The sequence below is a fragment of the Mastomys coucha genome, unplaced genomic scaffold (assembly GCF_008632895.1).
Source record: "Mastomys coucha isolate ucsf_1 unplaced genomic scaffold, UCSF_Mcou_1 pScaffold6, whole genome shotgun sequence".
Taxonomy (NCBI): Eukaryota; Metazoa; Chordata; class Mammalia; order Rodentia; family Muridae; genus Mastomys; species Mastomys coucha.
Genome location: NW_022196912.1, coordinates 88,946,294 through 88,972,614, shown reverse-complemented (window position 1 = coordinate 88,972,614; position 26,321 = coordinate 88,946,294). Strand labels below are relative to the sequence as shown.

The 26,321-nt window shown below is 38.6% G+C and overlaps 1 protein-coding gene across 4 annotated transcripts in view; it reads right to left on the bottom strand.

Annotated features, from left to right (window-relative positions):
• Window positions 1-10,528: 10,528 nt before the first annotated feature.
• Hif1a (hypoxia inducible factor 1 subunit alpha) overlaps window positions 10,529-26,321 on the bottom strand; it is a 48,474-nt gene continuing 32,681 nt past the window's right edge. For all 4 annotated transcript variants that reach the window (XM_031357879.1, XM_031357878.1, XM_031357876.1 and 1 more), the window contains 10 exons: window positions 25,534-25,736; window positions 20,839-20,945; window positions 19,556-19,703; window positions 17,696-17,916; window positions 16,870-17,153; window positions 15,821-15,943; window positions 15,273-15,709; window positions 13,459-13,567; window positions 12,632-12,758; window positions 10,529-12,121 (listed from right to left, as the gene is read on the bottom strand). In XM_031357879.1, the coding sequence (XP_031213739.1) occupies window positions 11,970-12,121; window positions 12,632-12,758; window positions 13,459-13,567; window positions 15,273-15,709; window positions 15,821-15,943; window positions 16,870-17,153; window positions 17,696-17,916; window positions 19,556-19,703; window positions 20,839-20,945; window positions 25,534-25,736 (1,911 nt within the window). In that variant the 3' untranslated portion in view covers window positions 10,529-11,969. The remainder of the gene's footprint in view (window positions 12,122-12,631; window positions 12,759-13,458; window positions 13,568-15,272; window positions 15,710-15,820; window positions 15,944-16,869; window positions 17,154-17,695; window positions 17,917-19,555; window positions 19,704-20,838; window positions 20,946-25,533; window positions 25,737-26,321) is intronic.

Genomic DNA, 26,321 nt, shown 5'->3' with positions numbered 1-26,321 from the left:
TTTTGTATGTGTTGAGTACACTGTTGTTATCTTCAGGCACACCAGAAAAGGACATCAAATCCCATTACAGATGGTTATGAGATAACATGTGGTTGCTGGGAATTGAACTCAGAGCCTCTGGAAGAGCAGCCAGTGCTCTTGACCACTGAGCCATCTCTCCAGCCTTTGGACATGGTGTTTTGTCACAGCAATAGAAACCCTAAGACAGTCTCACCATTTGCTCTGGCTGTTCCGGAACTCACTATGTAAACCAGGCTGGTCTGTAAATCACAGAAATCCTCTTGCCTCTACCTCAATTCACCTCCTGGTTTCCTGGCCACTGCATCTAATATAATAAAAGTTCAAATATTATTTAAATATGGATCGTGGTGGTTTGAATATGTTTGGCCCAGGGAGAGGCACTATTAAGAATTGTGGCATCATTGGAGTAGGTGTGGCCAGTCTTCTCCTAGTGGCCTCCAGATGAAGATGTAGAACTCTCAGCTCCTCCTCACTATGCCTGCCTGGATGCTGCCTTGCCTTTGCCTTGGTAATAGTGGATTGAACCTCTGAACCTGTAAACTAGCCCCAATTAAATGTCCTTATAAGAGTTGCCTTGGAGCCGAGCAGTGGTGATGCATGCCTTTAATCCCAGCACTTGGGAGACAGAGGCAGGCAGATTTCTGAGTTTGAGGCTAGCCTGGTCTACAGAGTAAATTCCAGGACAGCCGGGGCTACACAGAGAAAAACCCTGCCTCGAGAAACAAAAACAAAAACAAAAACAAAAACAAACAAACATAACAAAACAAAAAAGAGTTGCCTTGGTCATGGTGTCTGTTCATAGCAGTAAAACCCTAACTAAGACATGGGTATTTTGAAATTGTTTCATATTGTTCTACTGCTATTTTATACTGTTCTGTCTTATTGGTAGCTCTGAAAATGAGCTATTGCTCACCCCTTTCAGACACAGACATGTTTTTAAAGTCCAGGGACAAAAAACAGGATTATTGACTTACCTCAGGGTCAGCTAATCTTAAACCATGTGACATGATTCCATTCTGCGATATAAGTAACATAGCCGCTGGACAGTGAACCATGCCACCAGACAGAAAACCTGGTAAGGGTGAGAGATTCAGGGACCATGGCAATTCTCATAGTTGAAAACAGAAGGCATTTAGAACTACTCCTGACCAGGTTCGTGTCCTAGAACACATGACCATGACATCCCATGGAGAAGCCTGTGACAATCAGTCATGTAAGGGCAACACCTAAAGCCCTTCCACATTCAGATGTGGCACACCTAACATCTCAGACCAAGCTAATAGAAAGCATCTGCCTTTAGACCCCAACCCACTCCAAAATGTTTGTAAGATCCTATCCACAAGGAATAAAGTGCATGAGTTACTTCACCAAAGACTGTCTGGGAGTGCCTGTCTCATTGAGCTCTACCACTCAAGGGAAGAGTACTCTATCCAGAAGCTTTCATCGCTGGAAACTACTCAAGCCTACTAAAGCCACTTCCTGCTCAGTGGCCCTAACCTTGGCTCCTAGCTGCTGCCTGCTGTGTCCTACCACTTACCACGGACTCTGGGGCAGCCTTGGCTGAAGAGGCCTGTCAGCCTGCCCTGCCTTGCTCCAGCTTTCCCTTGGAAAGCTGCCAAGCCAGAGCCCCACAGGTACTGTGGTACAAAGACTGGCACATGGCTGTCACCATCTTTGCTAAGAGTAAGAAGTTAGAGCCAAAGCTCTACTGCCATCTTTTTTAAGGGCAGCACCACATGACGTGAGCACACCAGTGTACCAGGTCTCCAGAGATACTTTTAAATTAGGGTAAGAATTTTGTATGATTTCTGTACTGTCTTGATAAATTGTTTACATTGTTGCTCTATGTTGCTCTACTCTCAAGAAGGTGCCTTATTTTAATATTACTAAAAACACAATTGAGAGATTTTAAACCTTTAAACTTTAGAGGGTTACAACATTAAAATGATTAAAATTCATTGCCTTGAAAATGTTTAGCAATGTTTAGCAATGTTTTTGCTAGTATTATTTTATAAACACAAACAGGAAACTGTTAATGTTCTATAATATACCATATAAAGGTAAAAAAGTTCCCAGTCTCTTTATGGATTATGTTTACAGATTAAAAAGTTTTATTTTGATACTAGAAGATTAAATCTTTTAATGTGTTCAGAAATATATTTTAAGTCATGCTAGGAACTGATTCAGTTAATTACAAGATAAAGTGCCGGCCGCCTTACCCGTCCAGTTAGAAGTAAGGAGGCAAACACCAAGCCCATCTCCATGCAGTTTAATCAGGAACCTTCATATTTACTTCTTCTTACTAGCTAGCTTCTTTCTTTTATATTATTCTATATCTTCTTCTTACATCTTACTTATTACTACTTACATCTTATTAGTTACATCTTATTAGTTACATACTTATTCCTAATTCTATATCTTACATCTATCCTTACATCTTACTTCTATATCTACATCTTCTCTCCTATCCCATTACCAGCCCCAATTCTAAATACTTACTCCTAAATCTTACATAACCCATCACCAGCCCTAATTCTATCTATATCTCTCTATATCTCTCTATATCTATATCCAGCCCCCAACCCTTGTGGGTTAAATACTTTCCCTGGTCCCAATTGGCATCGGCTACGTGGCAAAGCACAATAGGCTGTGGGAAAGTCATACCAGCTTGCATCACAAACTAGAGGCACACAGCTTTTCCAACTAAGGCTTGTTTATCTCAATGCTCTCTGCTCTGGCCGGAGACCAGGTGTTCAATATATATATATATAGGGTGGCAGCTGCGGCTCCCCACAATAAAGCTTTATTTAGTTTACTGTTTTATGTTTGCAAGATACAGTTTAGAGCAGACAACTAAAAACAAAGCTTGTTTAACTCAGATATACTTAGTAGGTATATCTACTACTAGCCCTCAAACCTGTCAGAGATTAGCTGAATATGGCATTAAATGTTTAAACTTACTATGACAGACAGATACTCCCAAATCATAACAGTGATCCAGCCCCCTACCCCCTAACCCCTGCCCCAAGGTCTCCAAGAAGATATGGGCACAGGGACAAAGGATTCTACCTGGACTGTGATACACCAACCACTGTTTGAGACTGCTCCATGCCTTGCCTGCTGCCAGGGCCCAGCCTGAACTGTGGACAAACAGTGGACATCCTGGGGGTTAACTGTCTCATGTTGCCTAACACAAGGTGATATAGTCCCTCATGTTCCTCCTCCACAGAAAAAAAAAACCTCTCATCCTCTGGGCCTGATGGCCAAAGACAGCCTCTGGCCAAGTTGTGCACAGGAACCTGGCTGGGACAGCTGTCTAGATAGTAGACTATAGACTGATCTCTGTCATTTTAATTAATAGATGACATTTCAATTATAGTTTATCCTTCTCAGGTCTCTGATCAGATTGATGGTTACGTTAACTGTAGCTTGACACATAAAGAACAACAGGTAAGTAGCTTCTTACCCCAAGGTAATCCACCACCGTGTTAGTTCATTAGTCAATTCATTAGCTAGTTTTAACACCAGATCTCTTGTTAGAAAAGCACACAGGTTTGCCTGCTCACTGGCTCATGTTAAAGATAAACAGGTTTCAGATGCAAAGTTTTGCTATTCCTTTATCTAAAGAAACTCACTTTACAGTGACTGTGCTCAATGATCAACCACCTGTGTCTCATTCATAGTAAATAACTGGATAGAAAAAAGTACAAAGTTCAAGCAAGGTCTGGGGATAAAAGAGGTTATGTTATGAAGATCTAATAAAGTATTTTAAAACACTAAGAATGCGTTTTAAGGTTGGTAAATGCAAGCGAAAGCCTAAAGGTTATTAGAAAGTGGTTTAAGGTATATAATATAAAAGAATGAAGACGCTTCAGATTTCTTCCCCTCCCTCTGCTACTGTTGTGCTTGGTCTTGGAAAGCTCAGAGTTCTAACATTGACCAATGGAGTTCTGCTAAGTTATTAGTCTAATTCATCCCACTATCCTGTCCACTATCATAGTCACAAGTTTAAAATTTCAAGCTTCCTTTGGTTGTCTTTTAAGTATAGATTTAAAGGTGTTTCTCATTATGCCAAATTTATATCTATCTAGTCTTCTGGAGAGAGGAAGGCAGCTCCTCTTGTTTCTCCTGCTCCACAGAATGGTTGCCTTCGCTGAGCTCACCTTAAGGAGTCCTTATGCTTTTAACAACAACAACAACAACAAATTGTTTAGCAAGCCTTTACTATGACACAAATATGGTATCTACTACCCTTTTCTACAATATGGATTCGGTATAGACTACAATTTAACATGTCTAAAATTTAATCTCTGTTTGTAAACTTAAAAGGATTCTTGTAAGCTTCAGAAATCCAGTCAGATCCACCTCTCATGGGTCAAATGGGCTTCAGATAAGTGCCCATGTCAACCATAAGTCTGAGTTTCCCACCTATTCCAGGGGAGAGTGGGATTCTGTAGTAGAACCCAATTAAGGCTACTCCGTTGATCCCAGCAGCCAAGGCGTGTTCCTGCTACCTGCCTCAATACTTTATATTTCAAATGACAGAGAGGCACACAGCCTTTTATTTTGATATGCCTAAAACAGCTCAATGGCTGGGCCACTGCCTAACCTACACATGGTTAAACTACATTTCCATATTCCCAATTCATCACTTTACTCACATCTACCTCTGTTTCCTTAGCCATTTGCTACTGGCAATTTTATCTACCAATAAAAACCAACTAGGGGCAGGGTCTCTCAGTCTTGCATGTGGAACACTGCAAAAGGTTTGGGGGAACCTAATTAGCATGAGATTACAAACAGCTACAGAATTCCTCCCCACTCCCTACTTTTGGGATTCCCCTTCCCCCAACTTCCAAGACGACGTACACCTAAGAAAAATATTTTCTCCCTAACTTACTTAAGCTTATTTTCGGCCTCTAATATGGACATGTGTTTCAGTATCCTGCCAAACCCAGGTACTTCCTCGAGACCTGCATCCAGGACAGCTCCAGAATGGCTACCCACAGGTGCTCTGGTCTAGCCTCTCATACTGCTTCAGCAAAAAAAAGTGCCTGCACTTTCCTAGTCACAGATAAGCTTACAGATCCCGGACAGCAATGAAACAGCCAGCTGTTTTGGACCTGGCCAATTTTCTTAGAGGTCCCCAAAGACAACATTGCCCCAGTCAGCAGGAAGTAGTTTAAAGAACACTTTAACTTCACTTCTGCACTTTAACTTCACTCCTGCACCACTATCGTCCCCTCCAAGTTCCTCATTTTTAATTAAACAGGGAGGAATGTTAGCGTACAGATGATTCTGCTAGGCTCCTCCCAGGGACCTGGCAATGGCTTAAGTCATCACCTGCTGTCATTACCTGCCACTGTCAGGCATGGGTGAGGTATAAAAGGACTGCTCACTGAGATACCAAATCTTTTGCATTCGGACTCCATCTTAGAGAACCTGACCTAAGGTGAAACTCAAGTTAACTAACAGGCCGGTACCTAGCACCAGTTTCCAGACTACCCCTCAAGAAGACCTGTGCCTAGCACCAGTTTCCAGGTTATTCCCCAACAATTCTGCACCTCCTGGTTACCAGCCTGCCCCTGACACTTTACTTCCTAACAACCACCAATCAGGAGGGAAGCAGAAGTTAAGTTTATGGTTTGGCTCCTAGCACCAGCCAGTTATGTTAAAGGCCATAATGGCCCCCCAGTCAGATGTGTACCAGACTAGATACTCGCTTCTTGCCTCTATAAATGCTTGTCTGAAACTGGGCTGAGGACTGGGGGGGAAGTGGCTCCCGTTCTCCTTCCTTAGAGACAGGTGGTGCGGCCCAAGCACTAGCTTGAATAGAGACCCTAATGCGATTGCATTGCACTTAGCTCCTTGGTGGTTTTCTGGGGGTTCACGAATGTTTCCTGGCACACCACTCACCATTCCAGTTCTTTCTCTTTTTCTCGTTCCCAGCTAGACTTTCTCTTTCCCTCTTTCTTTCCTCCCCTTTCCCTATTCTCTGCTCCAGTCTGTCTGCCTTACCCCTCTGTTCCCCCCTTTCCCTCAGGCCTGTCGAATGGCATGGGCCTGCCAGGTTGTTCCCCTTTTCATCACACTATTTTTCATAACAGATTGTGAACCAATCAAGAACTCAGAGCTGGAGGGATGGGGGAGGGGGAACTTCCAACATCCAAAAATTATCACAGGAGGTTTGAGAGACGGTGAGAGGATTGTTAGAGGAGTGATGAGCATGTCCACCCAGGTGACAGGTGTTTGCAGCCAAGTGTCCACCAGTCCATGCTGCGATGCTCCTCTCTGTGGCTTACTACTGTCAGGTTCCCTTTAAAGGCCCAGAGCAGATGAGGAGTCGGACCAGTAAACACTGGTCACCACACAGTTTAGTTTGCCTTCCTGTAAAAGATTTCGTTGTACTGTTGTATGCAGTCATTTGAAATCCTATTTTTATAAAAAGCATTTTGGAAAGCCTCTCTATATAAAGCAGACCATATTAATTTCTGATTAATTCAAAGACCTCTAGAGATAAATTTGACTTCACAGAATTGTCACCTTCTTGTCAGGATATATATTTGTGTGTGTGTGTATAATTATATATATATATATATACATATACATGTATATATATATATAATTCATATATATGATATTTCAGCAGACAATAGCCACTTTATGATTTAAACATCCACAGGACCAAAGGCCCTCTTTAATTGGCCCCTCTGTAGCCAAACACATACTACAGATTAGTTTTCATTAGCCAAAATTAGTTATTACACCTTGACCACTTATTTTTAAAAATGGATCCTTACTTCCTATGAAGACATAAACATCATGAGCAACGGCTGTGCTGAAGGAACTTCCTTGTTTTTAGCAAACTTTGGCTTTGCATGTCACAGCAAACTGCAACCGTAACTCGGTAAGATTACCAGAGATTAAATTTAAGGCCCTCAAGCGCTTCCATATTCTGTAAACTCATCTCCGTCTGTCCAACAAGATTATCTTCTCCCAAACGATTGTCAATGGAGTGCATTCAACAAAAGTGGGGCCGGAAGGGCGTGGGTGTGTGGAAGGGACCAACCCCAAACGAAATAAAATTCAACCAAACAAAACTCACCACCTGGGGCAGCTAAAATTCTCAAACACTTAATTAGGCACATCACAAAACCACTTATCCAAAATAAGCTTAAAGGGGCTGTTTAAGCAACTAAATTATTTTTTCCCTTATTCTTTTTTTATTGAGACACCATTTCCCTCGGTAGCCCAGGCTGGCCTTGATTTCCAGTAATCCTCCAGCCTCAGCTTCTGGAGGACTGAGATTGGGACAGTCACTCTTGAGTCCCTCTGGATTTCCTCGGTTTTTTGTTGTTGTTGTTGTTTTGTTTTGTTTTGTTTTGTTTTTTTGTTTTTTTAAATTACTACATTAGATAAAGATTTATTTAAAATAGCTAAGATCCAACAAGTTCAGAGACCTGGGGAATTTTTATCCCACAAAGAACAGCTGACAGCATTTGCTCTGGACATCCCAGGCTTCACCCGAATGCATACCAGGAACTAGGTCCCAGCAGGCTGCGTGAGGACCAAGGCGCGGCCAACCCCCGCCAGCCTCGCACATGCACTCGCACACGTAGGCGGGAGCCGCGGGCGGTCCTGCGCCCCGCACACAGGCTGGCGGCAGCTGGGCGCTGAGCCCAGGCACGTACCGGGGCGGGGCCAGCCCGACCCGGGTTGCGTTTCCACCCGCGGCAGGTAGCACCGCGCCCTGAGCGTGAGTACTGGGCTCTCCGCCGGCCAGAGAGGGTCAGGCTCTACGGCTCTCAGGCACCTGCTTTTCTCCGCGTTCCGGAAGGCAGCCAAGACCGAATAAAGGAAATTACATAGTAAGCGGAGATCGGGTGTCTGAGCAGCGCCTTGGATAAAATCCACTCATGACAGGTAAGAATAAAAATGATTCCCAAACCCCTGAAGGGTGTGAACACAAAGCTCCAGGAGGCGTTCAGAGGAGTGGGTCTGGTGAAATGTCGCTTTTATCTGACTGGAGACTATGTAGGATCATATGCTACAAATTGTTCTAACTAGCAAATGATCCTGGACAACAGGTTCAAAGCTACGTAAAGGAAAGAAATAAGGTGCAAGGTGGTCTGGGGCAGACTTGAAACACCATAATAGTTCTTTTTCTTTACTTTTTTTTTCTTTTTAAATCCCAGCTAACAACATACTTGAGGTTTTATTGAATTAAACTTTAAAGAAAGAGAATTCCCCCTCCTGCCCCTCAATTTTCTTTTCCCCAGCTCTTTGCTTGACATTCTTGCCTTAGAACTTTGAACTTTTCACACCTTTATCGAGGCTTAGAGGAGGAAGTAAGATTCAGAATGGTAATCATAAGGTTTAACCATGTCTGTTACGCCGTTAATTCCAACAGCTGAGAAAGCTACATGCATCTTTATGTAAACCTTTTATATGTCAAGTGCTTTGTCACACATACATTACACCTCCAATTACTTCGATATCTCTACAGTCAGAGAACTGAAGTTTTAGTTCAAACTCAAAATCCATTAAGCAGCTTTAGAAACACTCTTATTTGTAGCTTGCCATTCCTCTTCTCAAGTGACACCCAACCCTCCATGTTCTGCTCTCATTGTGTTGTCCTCTGTGCTAATCTTTAAACACTCTGAAATGGGCAAACCAGTATGTTCTGTGGACTGATGGTTAGGGATATAGGCTCTCAAGTCACTGATGGCCAGAATATAGAATTGTAAAGTTAGATGCAAACATGACTTTATAGAGGTTATGAACTAACATGCAAAGTGCTAGCATTAAGTCTAGCATGTAATAGTCATTAGACATTCTTGTCATTTAGACTCAGACTTTGCAAAGCACTTAGCTATGGTAATGAGTCACCATTTTCAGTTTTAGGCCAGTGACACCAGAACAAACAAAATATGTTAATTCCTTTTGCCATATTTTGTCAAGGGAGAGTAATACTAGTCATGCATTCATAGGAGCACCAGAGAACAGGGTGGTGTAGATAGTCTTGATGGGAGAGAAATGCTCGGGATATCAAGAGTAGGGTTATAAAAGCATTGTAGAGAAATTCAAGATGGTAGGCAAACTAGGAAGCAGCGCTGGCTGTGTCTGGAGTCAGGTATACTGGGAAGGAGCGCTGGCTGTGTCTGGAGTCAGGTATGCTGGGAAGGAGCGCTGGCTGTGTCTGGAGTCAGGTATACTGGGAAGGAGCGCTGGCTGTGTCTGGAGTCTGGTATTCCAGGCAACTTCTTTTCTGAGAGACCACATGTAGATACTTAATTTCCTTAACAGCTCCCTTCTGAACCATTGCTAATAGTCATTTCCCCAGACTTCGATAAGTAATTGATAAATTTACAAATATTTGGAAACTGTACATAAACTTCAAGTTTTTAACTAAAGCTAATTTGTTAAATGTAATTTTAAAATTTTGTGAAATATTAAGCAACCACTTTATTCTAAAATGTCACCTCTAGAGCTGTCTATACTTAAATGTGGATGCATGTTGGCTCAGGGTGTACTTTGGATTAATATTACTACACTGTTCCAAATTGCTACACTGGTTCATCCTAAGATTAAAAACAGCTCCCTAAGTTAAACTCACTTTGCTTAGGATTTAACCCCAGGCTAGAGGACAAGGCTCTCACTGGTCATGTGACTGGTGAGTGGAGCTAGGCTTCTTTCTGGCCTGGAGTTTGGCACAGTGGTGGCATGTTTGCCTAGTAAACATGTGAGGCCTGGGTTTGATCCTCACTGTCACACAGATGGGTTCTAAAAGACTATTATCTCTAGGTGTAAGGATACAATGACCTCCTTTCCCATCTCTTTTTTTTTTTAAGACAAGACACTTATGTAGCCCTTTTGTATCCCACAGTGGCCTGGACCCACTTTGTAGTGAAAGGTGGGTTGGAATTCCTGATTATCATAGCTCTGCTTCCTAAGTGTAGCCCCAGATTCCACTTCTTATATCTTTCTAGACTTTCTGATTTTTTAAACTTAGAATATGAAAGCAGAACAGATATATTACTAAAAAACAGAGAAAAAGGATCAACTACTTAAAAATGTTTTCAAAATACTAAAACAAAGTGATACATGAACTAGAAAGATATTCGTATAAGCTCAAAGGTTTGCGGTGTTTATTTGGAAGTTTCTAAAATTCACAATTGTGTAAGATACTGTTTTTTTTATAAGCTGGCAAAGTGAAGAAACACCATGTAATGTATGACTATCTACAAAATGCATCTGCATATTAATGTGTCATATCAATATCAAACCAAACCAATATCAAAACCAAACAAGATATGTTCTGAGACCTAAGATTCTCTGACATACCACATAGTTCCCTGAGAGCGTGGGAAACTCGTTTCAGCCCTAGCTTCCTTCATCTGCTATGGGAACAGAGTAGACATGCATGCAGAGCCTGCGCCCTCACAACAGTATGATCATGTTTCATGATTTGCTTCACTTATTCCATTCATACTGCAAATACTGAAGGTTTGTGCTTTAGATTTTAATAGACTCATACATTTATAATGGCAAATTTCTAAAAAAAAATTCTCTTTACAATGCAATATTATGATTTGTCATTATTTAACATGACATTTGGGGATACATCATACATTAGAAAATGGCAATAAAATGAATGTAGAAATGTACAATCTAATTTTCATAAAGAACTTAAATTTTTGAGAAATCATTTTGTGAGCTGGAACTGTTGAAAACAAATGTTATTTAAACATAAAAGCTGACCCAAGGGGGCCTGGTCCACAGAAGATGTTTATTTGATATAACAAAACAGTACAGTTAGTGTTAGACCCAACCACAAAGAGCAAGGGAATGAAAAATTTATACAATGTACATAGAAAAAACAAGATGTTTACTATGACAACTCTATATTCCTAAAATAATGCTTCTAAAATTACTCAATTATTGAAATCTATATGAAAAAAGGATGTTAATAGCGACAAAGTGCATAAAACCAAACATCATATTTTCAACAAATTAACATACTAGGCAATTTTACTAACAATGCATGATTTTTTTTTTTTGTTTACAGTATGCTCAAAATGTCTTTATACCAACAGGGTGGGCAGAACATGTTTAATATCAATTACACAATATTAGCATAAGCTTCCACAACTACATAGGGACTGTTTTCTTTTGAGCCGGTAAAGAAACACCAGATAACTTCTCTGAATTGAGAATTTTATCCAAATAAATGCCACATACCTTCCAGATATAAGCATATCTCTCTATATCATGTAAATGGCTTTACCCATATAAAGAAACCATACAGTTTAAGAATCATTTTAAGATTAACAGCGTCATGATCCAGGCGTAACAATTCCATAGGCCAAAAAAAATTTCTTAAAAACTAGTTTTATAAATGCAGAATATATTGCATGAGTAACTGCTGGTATTTTTAAGAAAATATATTGTGCAATTGTGGCTACCATGTACTGCTGGCAAAGCATTATTTTCATGTAAAACATGAAAAAACTGAGTAAAAAATTTTCACCTGCCTATGATCATGATGAAGATTTACTGCCTTCTTAAAAAATTATATTGGCATTTCATTAAAAATAATTCAATAAGGGACAAACTCCCTCACCAAAAATAAATAAATAAAAAGGTGCATTTTAAATGACACTACAGCAAGGGTGAAATGCTGAGGAGCTGTGAATATGCTGTGATCTGGCATTAAAAGAACATATTAAAAAGAGCATTGATGAAAATTAAGTAGAAAGGGAATCAAAACTAAACTATCTGAGTTTGTGCAGTATTGTAGCCAGGCTTCTAAAATTAGATATAGAAAATATAAATAGACTGCTGAGCCACCAGTGTCCAAAAATAACCAAGAGAAACAAAAAACCCAACAAACAATAACAACAACTAAACAAGAAAATTAACAACCAAAAGGAATGAGATTGGAAAGCTCAGTTAACTTGATCCAAAGCTCTGAGTAATTCTTCACCCTGCAGTAGGTTTCTGCTGCCTTGTATGGGAGCATTAACTTCACAATCATAACTGGTCAGCTGTGGTAATCCACTCTCATCCATTGATTGCCCCAGCAGTCTACATGCTAAATCTGAAAAACAAGGAGATGCCTAGAATCATTAAATTTATTAAACACTTATTATGCAGTAGGTATTGGGTAAAATAATAAATTTCTAGAAGGGTTTTCAGTCCCCAGGCAAACCCTCAGCTATGTAAACAAGTAAGTGTAATCAAGTTTATGTCTGCTGTCAGAATGTTTATACAAAGTGTGCTCTGAAATGCCTGATCCCTGAATGCAGGCAGCAGACAGAATGCACTGCACATCTCCTTTCCTTTATTTCTCTTTGAAACAGGGTTTCACTATGTATTTGTAGTCCTTGTTGGTTTGGATCTCATTTTGTAGACTAGCTGGCCTCAAACTCAGAGATCCACCTGCCCCTGGCTCCCAAGTGCTGGGACTAAAGGTGTGAGCCACCACTGTCTAGTCACTTTTTAATCTTCCTAAGGAACCAAAGTTAGTCACTTGAGGAAAAACTCAAAAAAATTTTTTTATATTCAAACTTTTCCTTGTGTTGGCTAAGAGCAGAAAGAATACACTAACCAGAGGGTATTAAAATAATTGTCTTTTGCTCCATTCCATTCTGTTCACTAGATATGCATCCTTTCACTCGTTTCCAAGAAAGTGACGTAGTAGGTGCACGGTCACCTGCTTGCTGCAATAATGTTCCCTAAAAAGAATAAAGTTAATATTTAGTATGTTGCATTTTTTTTTTTTACAAAAAAAAATTTGCAATCAGTATATATTTCATAGCAACCAAAAAGCTAGTTTCTTAAACAATCCTCAAAAATTTAAATTTTTTTCTTCTAAATAATCTTTCATTTATTCTTATAATAGCAATGACAAAGGTATTTCTTACCCATTAACATTCCTATCCATAAAATATACTAAGACATTGTTAATGTGTTTTAAAATACTTTCCACTCACTCTGTTCTGGTAATAGGCTAGCCTCAGTTATCTCTGAAACACAGTGCTTCTTTTAAAAATATTTTAGACTTGTTTTTATGAGTATGGTATTTTGCCATATGTATGTCTGGACACCATGCTAGCAGAGGCCAGAAGAACATACTAGACTTGCTGGAACTAGTGTCATAGAGGGCTGTGATCCACATTTTGGGTCCTGGGATTTGAACCTAGGTTCTTCGGAAGAGCAATCAGCACACTTGACTGCTGACCAGTGTTTGCAGCCCCAGTGCTTCTATAAGAAGGAAACATAACTCACAGAGAAGAGAGTGAAGAGTGGAGGGGATACTGAGGGTATTCCCTCTAAATTTATCTGTCATGTTTAAATGTAAGTTAAAAAAAAAGCCTAATGATAGCTTTGAAAGTACAATTTTAGTATTTATTTGGAATATAATGCATCACTCACAATTCCTGCTGCTTGAAAAAGGGAGCCATCATGTTCCATTTTCCGCTTCCTCTGAGCATTCTGCAAAGCTATTGTCTTTGGGTTTAATTCTTCTTCAGGAACAGTATTTCTGGAAAAGAAAAAAATATTTTACATAGAACCACTGTTGTTCAGTGGACTTAAATTTTGGGGACTACTGAAATACAAGATAATATCATTTCTGTATAGTATTTTCAATTTATAAATGTTTCAGCTGGACACAGAACTATACACCTATAATTCCTGTTTGAATTTGGTTAATTAAAGCTAGCCTTGATTACTTAGTGAGACCTTGCCTCAAAAACAGGAACAACCACCAAACAAGATTTATGTTTATTTCAACACTCAAGGATGATGACAGGTACTTTGTAACCATTTTATAAATGAGAAATTGAGGGCAGTTAGGTAGTTTGTTCTAGGTCCCACTGGTAATTGATTTACAGGCCCAGCCTTCACATTCCTGTCTCCTCAATGACCACTGTACTCTGCTAGTTTGACCTCAGTACTGATCAATATGTCTGAACTGCTGTATCTGAAATTAATAGTATGTAACAAGGAACCACTATGAAGTCAATTAAGCTTGTTGTTTGTTTTGGTTTTTTAATAGAAAGCCAAGTAAATGGCTAAGTCATTCATATAGTCCTCTATAAATGTGGGCTTTAAATTTTAAAATATTTATAATCCATGCAGTGTATAGACAAGCTGGTTTAAAATTTTTATGCAAACATGTTATGTTCATGAAATATGTCAGTTTATCATGTAAATATCAGCTCTAGTTGTACATTTATTTATTTGGTATGTGTGCACACCACCACACTGAGTCTTGGTTTTAAGCTTATAATTCTCCTGACTCAGCTGCCTGAGAGCCAGGACTAAAGGAATATATTACTATACCCAACTGAAAATACTGAATTCATCTAAAAACCCACACCTTTTTTCTGGCTCAGGAAAAGGCAGGCCTGTCCTAGCGCTTCAGGTGATACACAAGGGAACATAGCTCCCTGTAGCCCTTCCTTCAGCTCTCAGCCACAGCTTGCTTTGTCTAGACATAATACAAGACGAGTCATTTTTCTTTCCACTCACTAATTAGTGAAAACTATTTTCCTTGCCTCAAATTTAAAACATGTCAAATACCATTCCAATATTATATACAGAAATTCTAAATATTTGCTCAAGCATTGCTTCATTCTATAGAAACAATATTGTACGTCAAGCTAGGACTCTTGGTAGATCTAATAAAACCTTATTTTCTTTATAATAATAACATAAACTATGTAATAAAGAATAGTAAGTTTAAGACTTCTTGCAATTATACACAAGATTTCAGAAAGAAGGCCTGCAAACATTCATATTTAACAGTGAGAGCTAAAGGTCACCAGGTGCAATCTGGGATGAAAAAGAATCATGTAGCCAAGGAGTTTTTCTTCAGGTTAGCTTACAAAAGCCTCAGGTTAGAAAGCTCTAAGCAGGGAAGACAGCTATTTCCCATTCTGAACAGCAGCATGAAGAGATTGCTGGTATGTACAGAACTTACTGGCTGGACTTTATTTTTAGAGATATTAGAAGACATTTCTCTGACCTTCTACATTTAGACAGTTGAAAGGATTGTTTGAGAGAGAGAAGTTAGAATGTAACTTAGAAACTGGTTTTTGAGTGTCTGTTTTAATTCAGACAGTGTATGAAATGGACTTTATGATGTTCCTTAAGTGTATGTCAGAAAGTTGGCTCTACATTTAGAAACCACTTAACATCACATATACACTAGAACACGGCAGAATTATGTTCCATATAAATACCTTTGATTCAAAGTGACAGACAGATTAAGGCTCCTTGGATGAGCTTTGTCTGTCTGTTCTATGACTCTCTTTCCTGCTCTGTCTGGTGAGGCTGTCCGACTGTGAGTACCACTGTATGCTGATGCCTTAGTAGTGGTCGTTTCTTGAGGTACTTGGGTAGAAGATGGAGATGCAATCAGTATTTTAATGTCTTCTATATTGTCCTTTGTCACTGTTTTGGATTCATCGGTGGTGGTGGCAGTGGCGGCAGTTGTAGTGGCAGTGGCAGTGATGGTAGGTTTCTGTAACTGGGTCTGCTGGAACCCTGTAACTGTGCTCACACTTGGAGGGCTTGGAGAATTGCTCTCTAATGGTGACAACTGATCAAAGGAACGTAACTGGAAATCATCATCCATTGGGATATAGGGAGCCAGCATCTCCAAGTCTAAATCAGTGTCCTTTCAAACAATAAATAATACAAGAATTTTTATAATGACCAGTCTTGTAAAAAGGAAAACAAGTTAAACCCAGTCATTTAAAGTACAAAACAAGCAAGGTAACAAACATACCTGAGTTGAAAATGGATTCTTTGCCTCTGTGTCTTCAGCAAACAGTTTTTCCACCAGTTCCAACTTGAATACATTGACCATATCGCTATCCACATCAAAGCAATACTCACCGGGACTGTTAGGCTGTGAAAAGTTAGGAGTGTTTACTTTTTCCTGAAGAAGTCTCTGTTTGTTAAATTTCAGACACACAAATATTCTATAAAGTTTTATCTAACTAAAAATTACAATGAAAAAGATTTGTTTAGTTGATGTGGTGATGAGCACCTCTAATTCCAACACTCACTCATCATTCAAGAGGAACAAGCAGAAGAATCTCTGTAAGTTTGAGACTAGCCTGGTCTACAAAGTGAGTGCCATGCCAAAAGGGCTACATATCAAGACCCTGTCTCAAAAATAAAATAAAATATAAAATAAAACCAAAATAAGACCAGCCAACAAATGTTGTCTACTCACCCCAGATTTGTTTATTCTATAGAATAACATTTACCAAACAATTCAGATCCCACAATGTACTTAATTGTTCAATTAATTAGATGATATTTTCACCATAATCTTAAATGCCTATTTTACTGGCTATTTTACAGGATACTCTGATATGTTAGGAGTTATAAGCAAGAATTTCAGTAATGAATATGGTAGCTGGGTAGACTGAGCATAAAACTTTACTTTTCTTCATTTTTCATTATATTTACTTTTTAGATCAATGACAAAATGAATCACACACTTCTGTGCTGGGCAAAGCATCAGAGCAAAGAGTACATTCTCAACCTTGGTTTTGAGACACTGTTTAACTTACACCTGGCAGTTTTAATCCATAACAGTTTAATGGAGAATCAATACTTATTTGTGTTTTATTAACTTACAAAGTTAACATCTAAGCTGTTCTGCTCCCAAGCTCTGAAATGGAATTGTTTTGGATTTGTAAACTGCTGTTTATGACACTTTCTGCTCTGGTCCAACCTAGATATCAAAAACCATTTCTGATGAGTTTTGAGTTCTATCAATATCAGGCATTTATCCCTGACCTTTTCATAGGTCATGGTACCAACCTCAGGTGAACTTTGTCTAGTGCTTCCATCAGAAGGACTTGCTGGCTGATCTTGAATCTGGGGCATGGTAAAAGAAAGTTCCAGTGACTCTGGACTTGACTCTAATTTTAATGCAACCTCTTGATTCAGTGCAGGATCAGCACTACTTCGAAGTGGCTTTGGAGTTTCAGAGGCAGGTAATGGAGACATTGCTAGATTTATATTTAATTTCTCATTAGAAGAGGGGAACATTACATCATTATATAATGGAACATCTTCAAGTTGTTGATCTTCAGTTTCTGTGTCTGCAGAGGAAAGCATTAGTCAATCTAGAGAATATCAGGATTTTAACATTCATATATATTTTCTGCTTTTTAGAAGATTGTGATTCAATCCATTTCTTTACTTAGAAAGTTTATAGATATTACACTGATAGGAGTAAGCCATTTACCTCCAACCTTTTTATATGCTTAATTTGAAGTAACAGTTTTCATTTTCATGTTTGCTTTTATGGTACAGATAGCTGCTTTGTTAAACCCTTTAGCATTTACCCAACAACACGTACTGCAGTTTAACTCTACTTAATGGTGCAGTGAGGTGCCTGAGAGGAAATTAAGAAGGCATCAAGAAATACCTTCAGGATACTCTGAGCTACAATTCTCAAAAGAACATAAAAATAGAATCAGGAAAGCTCTGATATTTCAGAAACAAATATTAAACAGAATGCTTTTGAAAGGACTATTAAAAACAAAACATGTAAGCATCATTTAAATGGTTAAACCAAGAGATGAAACATAGAGCAGCTGAACTGGGACCAGAGAGGTGGACAGAGTAACTAAGCACTTACCATCGCTGCCAAAATCCAGAGATATGATGGTGTCCCCAGCAGCTGGAGCTAGCAGAGTAAGAGCATCGGGCTCCTTCTTAAGCTTATCAAAAAGGCAGCTTGTATCCTCTGATTCAACTTTGGTGAACAGCTGAGTCATTTTCATATCTGAAGATTCAACTGGTTTGAGGACAGATTCTGTTTGTTGAAGGGAGAAAATCAAGTCGTGCTGAATAATACCACTGTCAAAAAAGGAGAGATTAGTATTTATAAACGAGCACTTGAAACAATGACAGTAGGGGGACTATGAAATGACCTTGTCTCTTAAAATATGATTTATACAGTAAAAGCATTTTAACATTCCTTAAGATGAATAATCTTTCATGCAACATTTCTTTTTTTTACCCCAGTGCTGAGGATTGAGCCCTAGGCAATTGTTCTACTATTGAGAAATATTTCTTGTTTTAAAACACCGATATGGAGATAAAAACATAAACAAAATTTATTAATTAAAATATTCAACTTATTTAAATTGAAACAGCATTGAAAAAAGAGGCAGTGGCAAGAACATGTACAGTTAAAGTGTATGAAGGACTTCTGTGCTGATGCTACAATGAAAGAGGCACAGAATAACTGTTCATCATTAATACGCAAGACATGGTCTACGGACAATCTTAGATACAATAATGGCCACAGTCTTTAGGAGGGGTATCATATTTTCTTAGTGATGTCATTCACAGATAGGAAAGAAGGAAGAGAAATGATGAAAACCCACTCAGCTACATGTCTGGCATCAAGGCACTCCAGTTAACATATTACATGTTCAATAAATGAAATGAGCTACAAAGATGAAAGCATAAAACACTTGTCTTCAAGTAGTTTATAATTCAATGTGAAATAAGTAAACAATTCCAATATACTATGAATACTGCTAAAATGAAGAAAGGATATTTCACAGAAAGGCTAATAAGCAAAACTTGGGATCAAGTAACAATCATGAGGGAGACAAGAAAAATAGTTTTACATAAAGGCAAAAATCACAAAAGAACTCTTTGGCATTAAGATGATTTTCTGCGATTAGAACTGGTAAGGAATTACGTTTGATCCTAGCACTAAAAATATCCCCCTGAAAGAAGCAACAACAAAAACTAAAATGGCCAAAGTGGGTAACCTGGATTTGGTAGCATTTATGAAAGTTGTGCTGGGGACTTCTAGTGCAGCCCTGCAATCCCACACAGTAGGTAAGCTGTGAATTCAAGGCTGGACTGTTCTATAGTGAGTTACAGGCCAGCCAAGCCTATTCAATGAGACAGGGTAAAGAGAACATAAGAAAATGAGCTAACCACAGCAGAGTGCTCTGCCTGGCAAGCAGATTAGAATGTTTTGATAATGAAGAGGAACTGAACTGAAATAACTTAAGAGTTCATAAACATAAAATAAAGCCCTGGGTCACATTACACAGCCTGTCACAAAGACAGTCATTTAAACTTCATTAGAATCTCAAGAAACTCAACTAGGAAAGTTGATCCACAGACTGATAAACAAATGATATTGTTCTGTGGGATCACTGGCACAGCTGGCTTGAGAAGGTGGTCAGGGTATAAATGATAATCCAGTAGAAAAAGAAAGGTAAAAACAAAACTCAGTTTTTACTTATTTTTCTTTACAAGACAGTGTTTCTCTGTCTCTGGTAGCTAGCTGGCTGCCCTGAAACTCACTCTGTTGGCCAGGTTGATCTTGAACTCATGGAGAACTACCTACCTCTGCCTCCCAAGTGCTGTGATTAAAGGCATGCACTACCACTGCCCGGCAATTTTATCTCTTCTAGTAAATCCAAAGAGTTACAACTTTTTCTCAAATGGTGTCTTTCCCCAAGCTTACCTTACAACATAGTTCACACACACAATGCACTGTGGCTGAGAGTTCTTCGTATTGTAGATGACAGTTGCTTGAGTCTCAACCCAGACATATCCACCTCTTTTGGCAAGCATCCTGTATTGTCCTGTGGTGACTTGTCCTTTAGTAAACACTAGGGATAAGAAAGCACCACAAAGAAAATGTAACTGAATTTTCAATCAAGTAAGTGTCAAATGTAGATTGTTCCATTTTGTTTTGTTTAAAGACAAGGTCTTTCTGTGTAGCCCTGGCTGTCCTGAACTCCCTATGTAGACCAGGCTGGCCTCAAACTCACAGAGATCCACTTGCCTCTGTCTCTGGAGTGCTAGGGGTGTCCAGGTAGGTAGGGGTAATGGTATGTGTTACCACGCCTGGCTGGATCACTGTTTTTAAAAGGAGAGATATTTAAATAATCTTCTATTATTTAAAATAGTTGTGACTGTTAGCGGATAGAAAAGCCCAAACACACCTGAAAATAAACTCCAAAGTAAAACTTCTATCTTACTGTAAAAGAACAAAAGCCAGAAGTGAGGGACAGGGTAACTGCAGTTCCTTTAATGAGGTATGGTCACACTGTCAGACTAGAGCACAGGGCACATTCAAGAAAATGGTACAATTGTTTCCTTAAGCAACAGAGACCCAAACCATTCCACAGAAATTTGTAAGTTGATATCATGCAGCATAAATCAGTTACTGACTGAGGAGAGTGCAGTAAATCAGTCATGACAATGTTATCATGGGTACCCATGCTCTGACTACAATTTGGGCAAGTCACACTAATTCAGTGATATTCACTACCCTCAATCATATTTGGAAGTCATTTTTAGGTCCAGATTAAACAGGCAAGTGAGAAATTATGAACTTTAACTTACTTTGGGATCTTAGACTTAATCTTAGAAAAAAAATCAGAAACAGTGTATGTTGAGAGTGTCAGATATTATATGTGTATAATACTCATCCCATTCACTGATTTATGGAACAAATGCTCTGACTACCTTCTATTGACCAACCATTGATTTCACGACACACGTGTATGGAGATAATCGATATAATATTTGACTTTTATTTATTCCTGTATTTAGAATTCTAGGGGAGTTTTATGTATTATTAACTGAGCAGCTGTAACATAACAGTAATTTCATGATCAAGATGTCTAATTAAGAGTCTGGAGACTGGGTGGCAATTTTAACTAGAAAGTTAGAGATACAACAGTAGAGACTGCTGGACTTAAGCAGTGCAACTATCTCCTTGAGTTCTACTGGACTTACTATCATGGTGAGTTTTGGTCAGATGATCAGAGTCCAAAGCATGATAATATTCATAAATTGAGCGGCCCAAAAGTTCTTCTGGCTCATAACCCATCAACTCAGTAATTCTGTTACAAAACAAAACAACATTATTTTTCACTTAATAAGTTTAAATCTCACCCTTAACAATTCTATACTTAGTATAATAGACAGCCTTTCTGTGTCATATAGATCTATCTTTGATATTTGACTCTTATCTTTTCTACCAAAATAATGACCTATCTTAAAAAAGATATTTTATGGGCTGAAGAGATGGCTCAGCGGTTAAGAGCACTGACTGCTCTTTCAGAGGTCCTGAGTTCAATTCCCAGCAACCATCTGTAATGGGATCTGATACCCTCTTTTGGTGTTTATGAAGATAGCAACAGTGTACTCATATATATAAAATAAATAAATCTTAAAACAAATATTTTATTACACATACTGTTATACATACTATTGCTATCAAAGCAAGATATTATTAAATATTGATAGTGCTAAATGAAATGACAAAAGTTCCAAAGACAGTCACAATTAGCTTATAACACAGTTTAAATCGCTAGCAGTATTTTTCATAGAGCTAAATTGTTTACCTTATAATTTTTAGGCCCAATGGCAAAGCCTCACTTTAAAAGCTCCACTATCACTAAGCCAAAGACATTCATACTAAATGGAAAGTAAAGGAATAACCATTGTCATGTTTTAGAGGATAAATCTTTTACTTGGCTTTAATATTAATTTTATGAGAATTAATTTCAGATGAAAGAATGGTTTCTAATTGAGTATGGGATGGAAACTAATTCCAGTCACCTGTCTGGTCCCTGGCAGTCCCTTTAGGGAGAGAAACTCAAGCTAATTCTGCATGAGCCTGTGGGAAGCCATGATGACACACTTTATGAGAAAGACAAGGCTGTACTCAATATATTACACCAACTACAAATGTTTTCCTCTAAAGCCTTTCTGGGAACAAATGTGAAGCAAGAGTGAGACTGCTAGGCTTAGATTTCAAGGGACTTTTTTTTTTTTAAATGAGGTGCTAGTAAAAGATACTTGTATCTTTTACACAAAACACAAGCAAAAAGAAAACACCTAATCACAGAATGGGCATTAGCAAGGTATGTTTATTAACAGTATGTTAAATAATATAGCTTGTGTTGTCCCAGTTTAAGATCTACCATTTACTCTAAAACCAACAAACAGATTTTTTTAAAACTAGCACTTCTTCACAAAGGGACTCACCAAAACACATCAACACTAGATGGCAGCACTACAAATGAAAATAAACTGCTTTAAAAATATTTGTTTTCCCCTCTATTCAAGAATGGTAGTAGGGACAGAATCTAGGGACTCACAAATACTAGACAAAAGTCACACCCTTAGGTGTGATGGATCCTAGGGCCTTGTGCATGCTAAGCTTTCTGGTTAAATTGTTTTCTAGGAACTTCTTCCGTTCATAATCCCTCAGAATGAAGATATGGAAAAAAACTGCCCAATTATGAAAATCTTACACAACATTTTTACTATCTAGGGCCACCAAAATGGGCCAGCAGGTAAAGGCACCTGCTGCCAAACCTGACTAGTACAGGCAAGTGGAGGGAAAGAATTTAGGAATGCAGGCAAGAGGATCAGATAAATGAAGATTATGTATACCGAGTCTTAGGACGTTTTGAGTCAACCACATATCAACCAGTGTTTCTCAATCTGAGGAATGTTGACTATTAAAGGACATTGAGAAATCAAAATAGAAATACCAGGCAGATTCCTGGCAGACTGATTTCATGTATGTTGGGGGAAGCAAGAGAAAACAGACTAAAGTTTAGAGAAATACACAGAAATTCAGTACCAAAAGAGGGTAAGAGACCCAGAAAACTAATTGTTTCCATGCCGGGCCTTGCACACTCTGTCAGCACTGCACCAGTCACTTCTCCAATTCTTATAAAGGTTGTTCTTATTGGATTAGAAAACTTGTGTTCTAAAGCAACTATAGAGTATGGCATTTGTCCACATTTCACATCTAAGGGGAAGAATCATCATTTCTATGAACACAGCAATGATTATACCTGTACATCACTAAGTAAAATAAACAGCTATTTGCAGATAGTCTTGATAGTAGAAGTTTAAACATCATTATGTTTTATTTGCTTTGTATGAATGCATTTGTTTGACTACATGTGACCTCTACCTCATACCATGAAGGTAGAGGTCAGAGGACACTGGGTAGGAGTTGGATTTCTTCTTCAACCACACAGGTCCCAGAGCCTGAACTCATGCTGTCAGGTTTGGAAGCAGATGCCGTTACTTGCTGGCCCTTGGTGGACCAGGATGTTAGAAATAAGATGTAAGATTTTCTTAAAATTGAACAATTTCCCTGCAATGTTGAAAATGATTCTGTTGGGTTATATAGATGCAAGAAGTTCCTAGAAAAAAAAAATCTTAATCAGAAAATAAAAGTCTCCTGGTGTGAGTTATCTTTAAGCTGGCTGTTTCCTAACTGATGTCATGATCATTGTGTGAATTTTCGGACAGAAGCAGAGGGGATGCCACTGCCTTTCTCATTCTGACTCCTTTACTTTCCTTTCTCTCCAGCCTGCTCTAGTCTCTGCTATAGAAATTTAGAAATAGATGGGACTTTCATTTCCACACCTTTACATACTGGCAATAACAACATAATATAGTTAGTTCTTAGTTCTTCTCCCTTCCTTGTATTAAGGTTGACACCAGTGTTAATTATACTGGACCTAAAACAAACTCCTAAAGGCCTCACAACAGATTTTTGAGGTCTGCCCCTTCTAGGTAAAGATTGCCAGCTTTATATCAGTTAAGTACCAGAACTCTAAGCCAGAAAGAAATCCAATATTGTGTGATTTTAGTAAGTGCTCTGTCAATACTTCTTTGTCTAAAGCATGAGGAATATCTAAATGCTAAGAACTTAAAATTGGCCTTTCCATTAAATCATTAGGTTAACTACCTCAAGTAGGAGGTAAGAAAGTTATGTGCTTGCTGGTTGTAGTGGCACATGCCTGTAATGCCAACTCTTGGTATAGAGACAGGTTGATCTCTGTGAGCTGGAGGCCACCCTGGTCTACAGGGTAAGTTTCAGAACACTCAGGGCTGTGTAGACTCTGTCTCGAAAAACCAAAAGCCAAAAACCAACCAAATAACAAACAGAAAAGTGATGCTGTAAAAGGACCAATGTGCTTATCTAGGTGCCAGTGTCAGAATTTCAGTTGGCTACAGAATCTCTGCCACTAATAACAGGCTATACAGCTTGCAGCAAAAAAGGACCAACAAGACAGAAACAGAATAAGCACTGACAGGAGGGATGCTGCCCAAGAAGATGCTCTTAGGCATCCTCTTATAGTGTGTGCAAAGGCACAAGACATTCAAAAAGAACATGGAACTCTTCGTGATGAGTGGCTGGGACCATATCCTGATGGGTGATTCTCCCAACTCCTGATTAATTTGGTGAGCTGAGAAGGGACTAGACTGTAAATACATTTAAATTTAATTGCACAAGTCTGTTTTACTTTCAGTTTTAAAATACATACCTATTTTAAATTTTATTTATTTGAGACAGACAGGTGTTCATACGTAGTCCAGGTCAGCTTTCTTGTCTCATCCTCTCAAGTGTTAAGATCACAGACATACAAACCACACCCAGAATGTACAACTATATTTGATAAATAAAAGTCTTCTTCCCACTTACAATACTATAAGAAGCAACTGATAGATTTCTAACAACAGAACGGCACAATCTGATCTTCCCCTTGGGACGCCCCCCTTGAATGCAATGGATATACAAGTAAAAAGGCACAAATCTGTTGGTAGAAATGTAGCTTAGGAGTTTATGGTTAACAATTCAGGCCAAAGGGAATGAAATAAAGAATTTAATGACAGGAGCACAAGGTAGATAGAACGATGGGAGAGACAGTGTATTTATAATACTACTAAGTGTAGTTTGTGATAAAAGTTACAGTCAGGTTTCAACAGTGCTGTGTCAACATTAGGTATCACAAGAACAACAGTAACTTACACTGTCTGGGAGCAGTAGAGTAGTTTAGTAACAGGAGTATTTATTTCATTATTCAGAAAACGACGTGGGCAGAAACATTAAGTTGGCAATTACACACAAGTAGTAACAGATTTGGGAAATGGTGATAGAAACCATGGGTGGAGTTGAAGGTGCTCAAGAAGAACATGTAGGTTAAAGACCAAAATTTTGTTGCCTATTCTACATAAACTGTGTATCTTTAAAAGTTACTTTCTCAATTTAAGCAAAATTCCCTAAAACAAAAGAACTTCATGATTTTTGTGTTCACTACTTGCAGTACCAAAGCAAGAAATTACTGCTTTTTGCAGGTAGGACGAGTGATCCACCTCTGACTTACATCCCCAGTTCTTGTGAGACAACTGACTTGGAAATTACCTTCTTCCTGTCTCAGTCTCTCCCTACCCAAGATTACAGGAGTATGCCACTAGATGTGGTCAAGAGTTTCATCTTAATAGACTTTGTATAACAGCTAAGTATACAGTACAGTGTTTACAGTACAAAAGCTAATCTTACATTTTTGGGTTCCAGGATGCATCTTCATGAACACATCATTAAGTTTTTACTATAGTGATATAAAAAGGCTACAGAAAAATCTAAATTTTAAGAATATAAAATAGTTAATTTACCTTTCATCACAGTAAGAAAATTTCATATCGAGGCTGTGTCGACTGAGAAATGTCTTGCTGTCTAAAGGAATTTCAATATTTGATGGATGAGGAATGGGCTCACAAATCAGCACCAAGCATGTCATGGGTGGTTTCTTGTACCCACACTGAGGTTGGTTACTGTTGGTATCATAGACATGAATGTGGCCTGTGCAGTGAAGCACCTGTATATGAGAAAATAAGTAGTTACCTTTTTAAAATAAAAAGAGGTGAGGGGAGCTGGAGAGATGGCACAGCAGTTAAGACATTATGAGATAATTAAAAATATGCATTGTGAGGGTAGGATGCTAGAGATGAGTCAGTGGTTAAGAATACCGACTGCTTTTCCAGAGGACCCAGATTTGATTCCTAGCTCTCACATGGCAGCTTACAACTCTTTGTAACTTTATTTCCAGAGGATCTGACACTTTCTTCCCATTTCTTCAGGTACCAGGCATGTATGCACTGATATACATGGAGGCAAATGGAGGCAAAACATCCATGCACATAAAATAGAAACTATGGATCTCTTATAATCCAGGATATGGGTCTAATGCCCTCTTTTGGACTCTGCAAACACATGGTATACTTACATACATCCAACTAAAACACTAAAATATGCATGCACACACACACACAAAATGAAAAAAAAATTTTGTTGTTGTTTTAAACAAGAAGCCTCCTTGTATTAAGCCCAGGCTGTCCTTCCTTCTTCACTGATCGGGCATTATAGTTGATTTTTGCTCTAGTGACTATGGTTCAAAATTGAG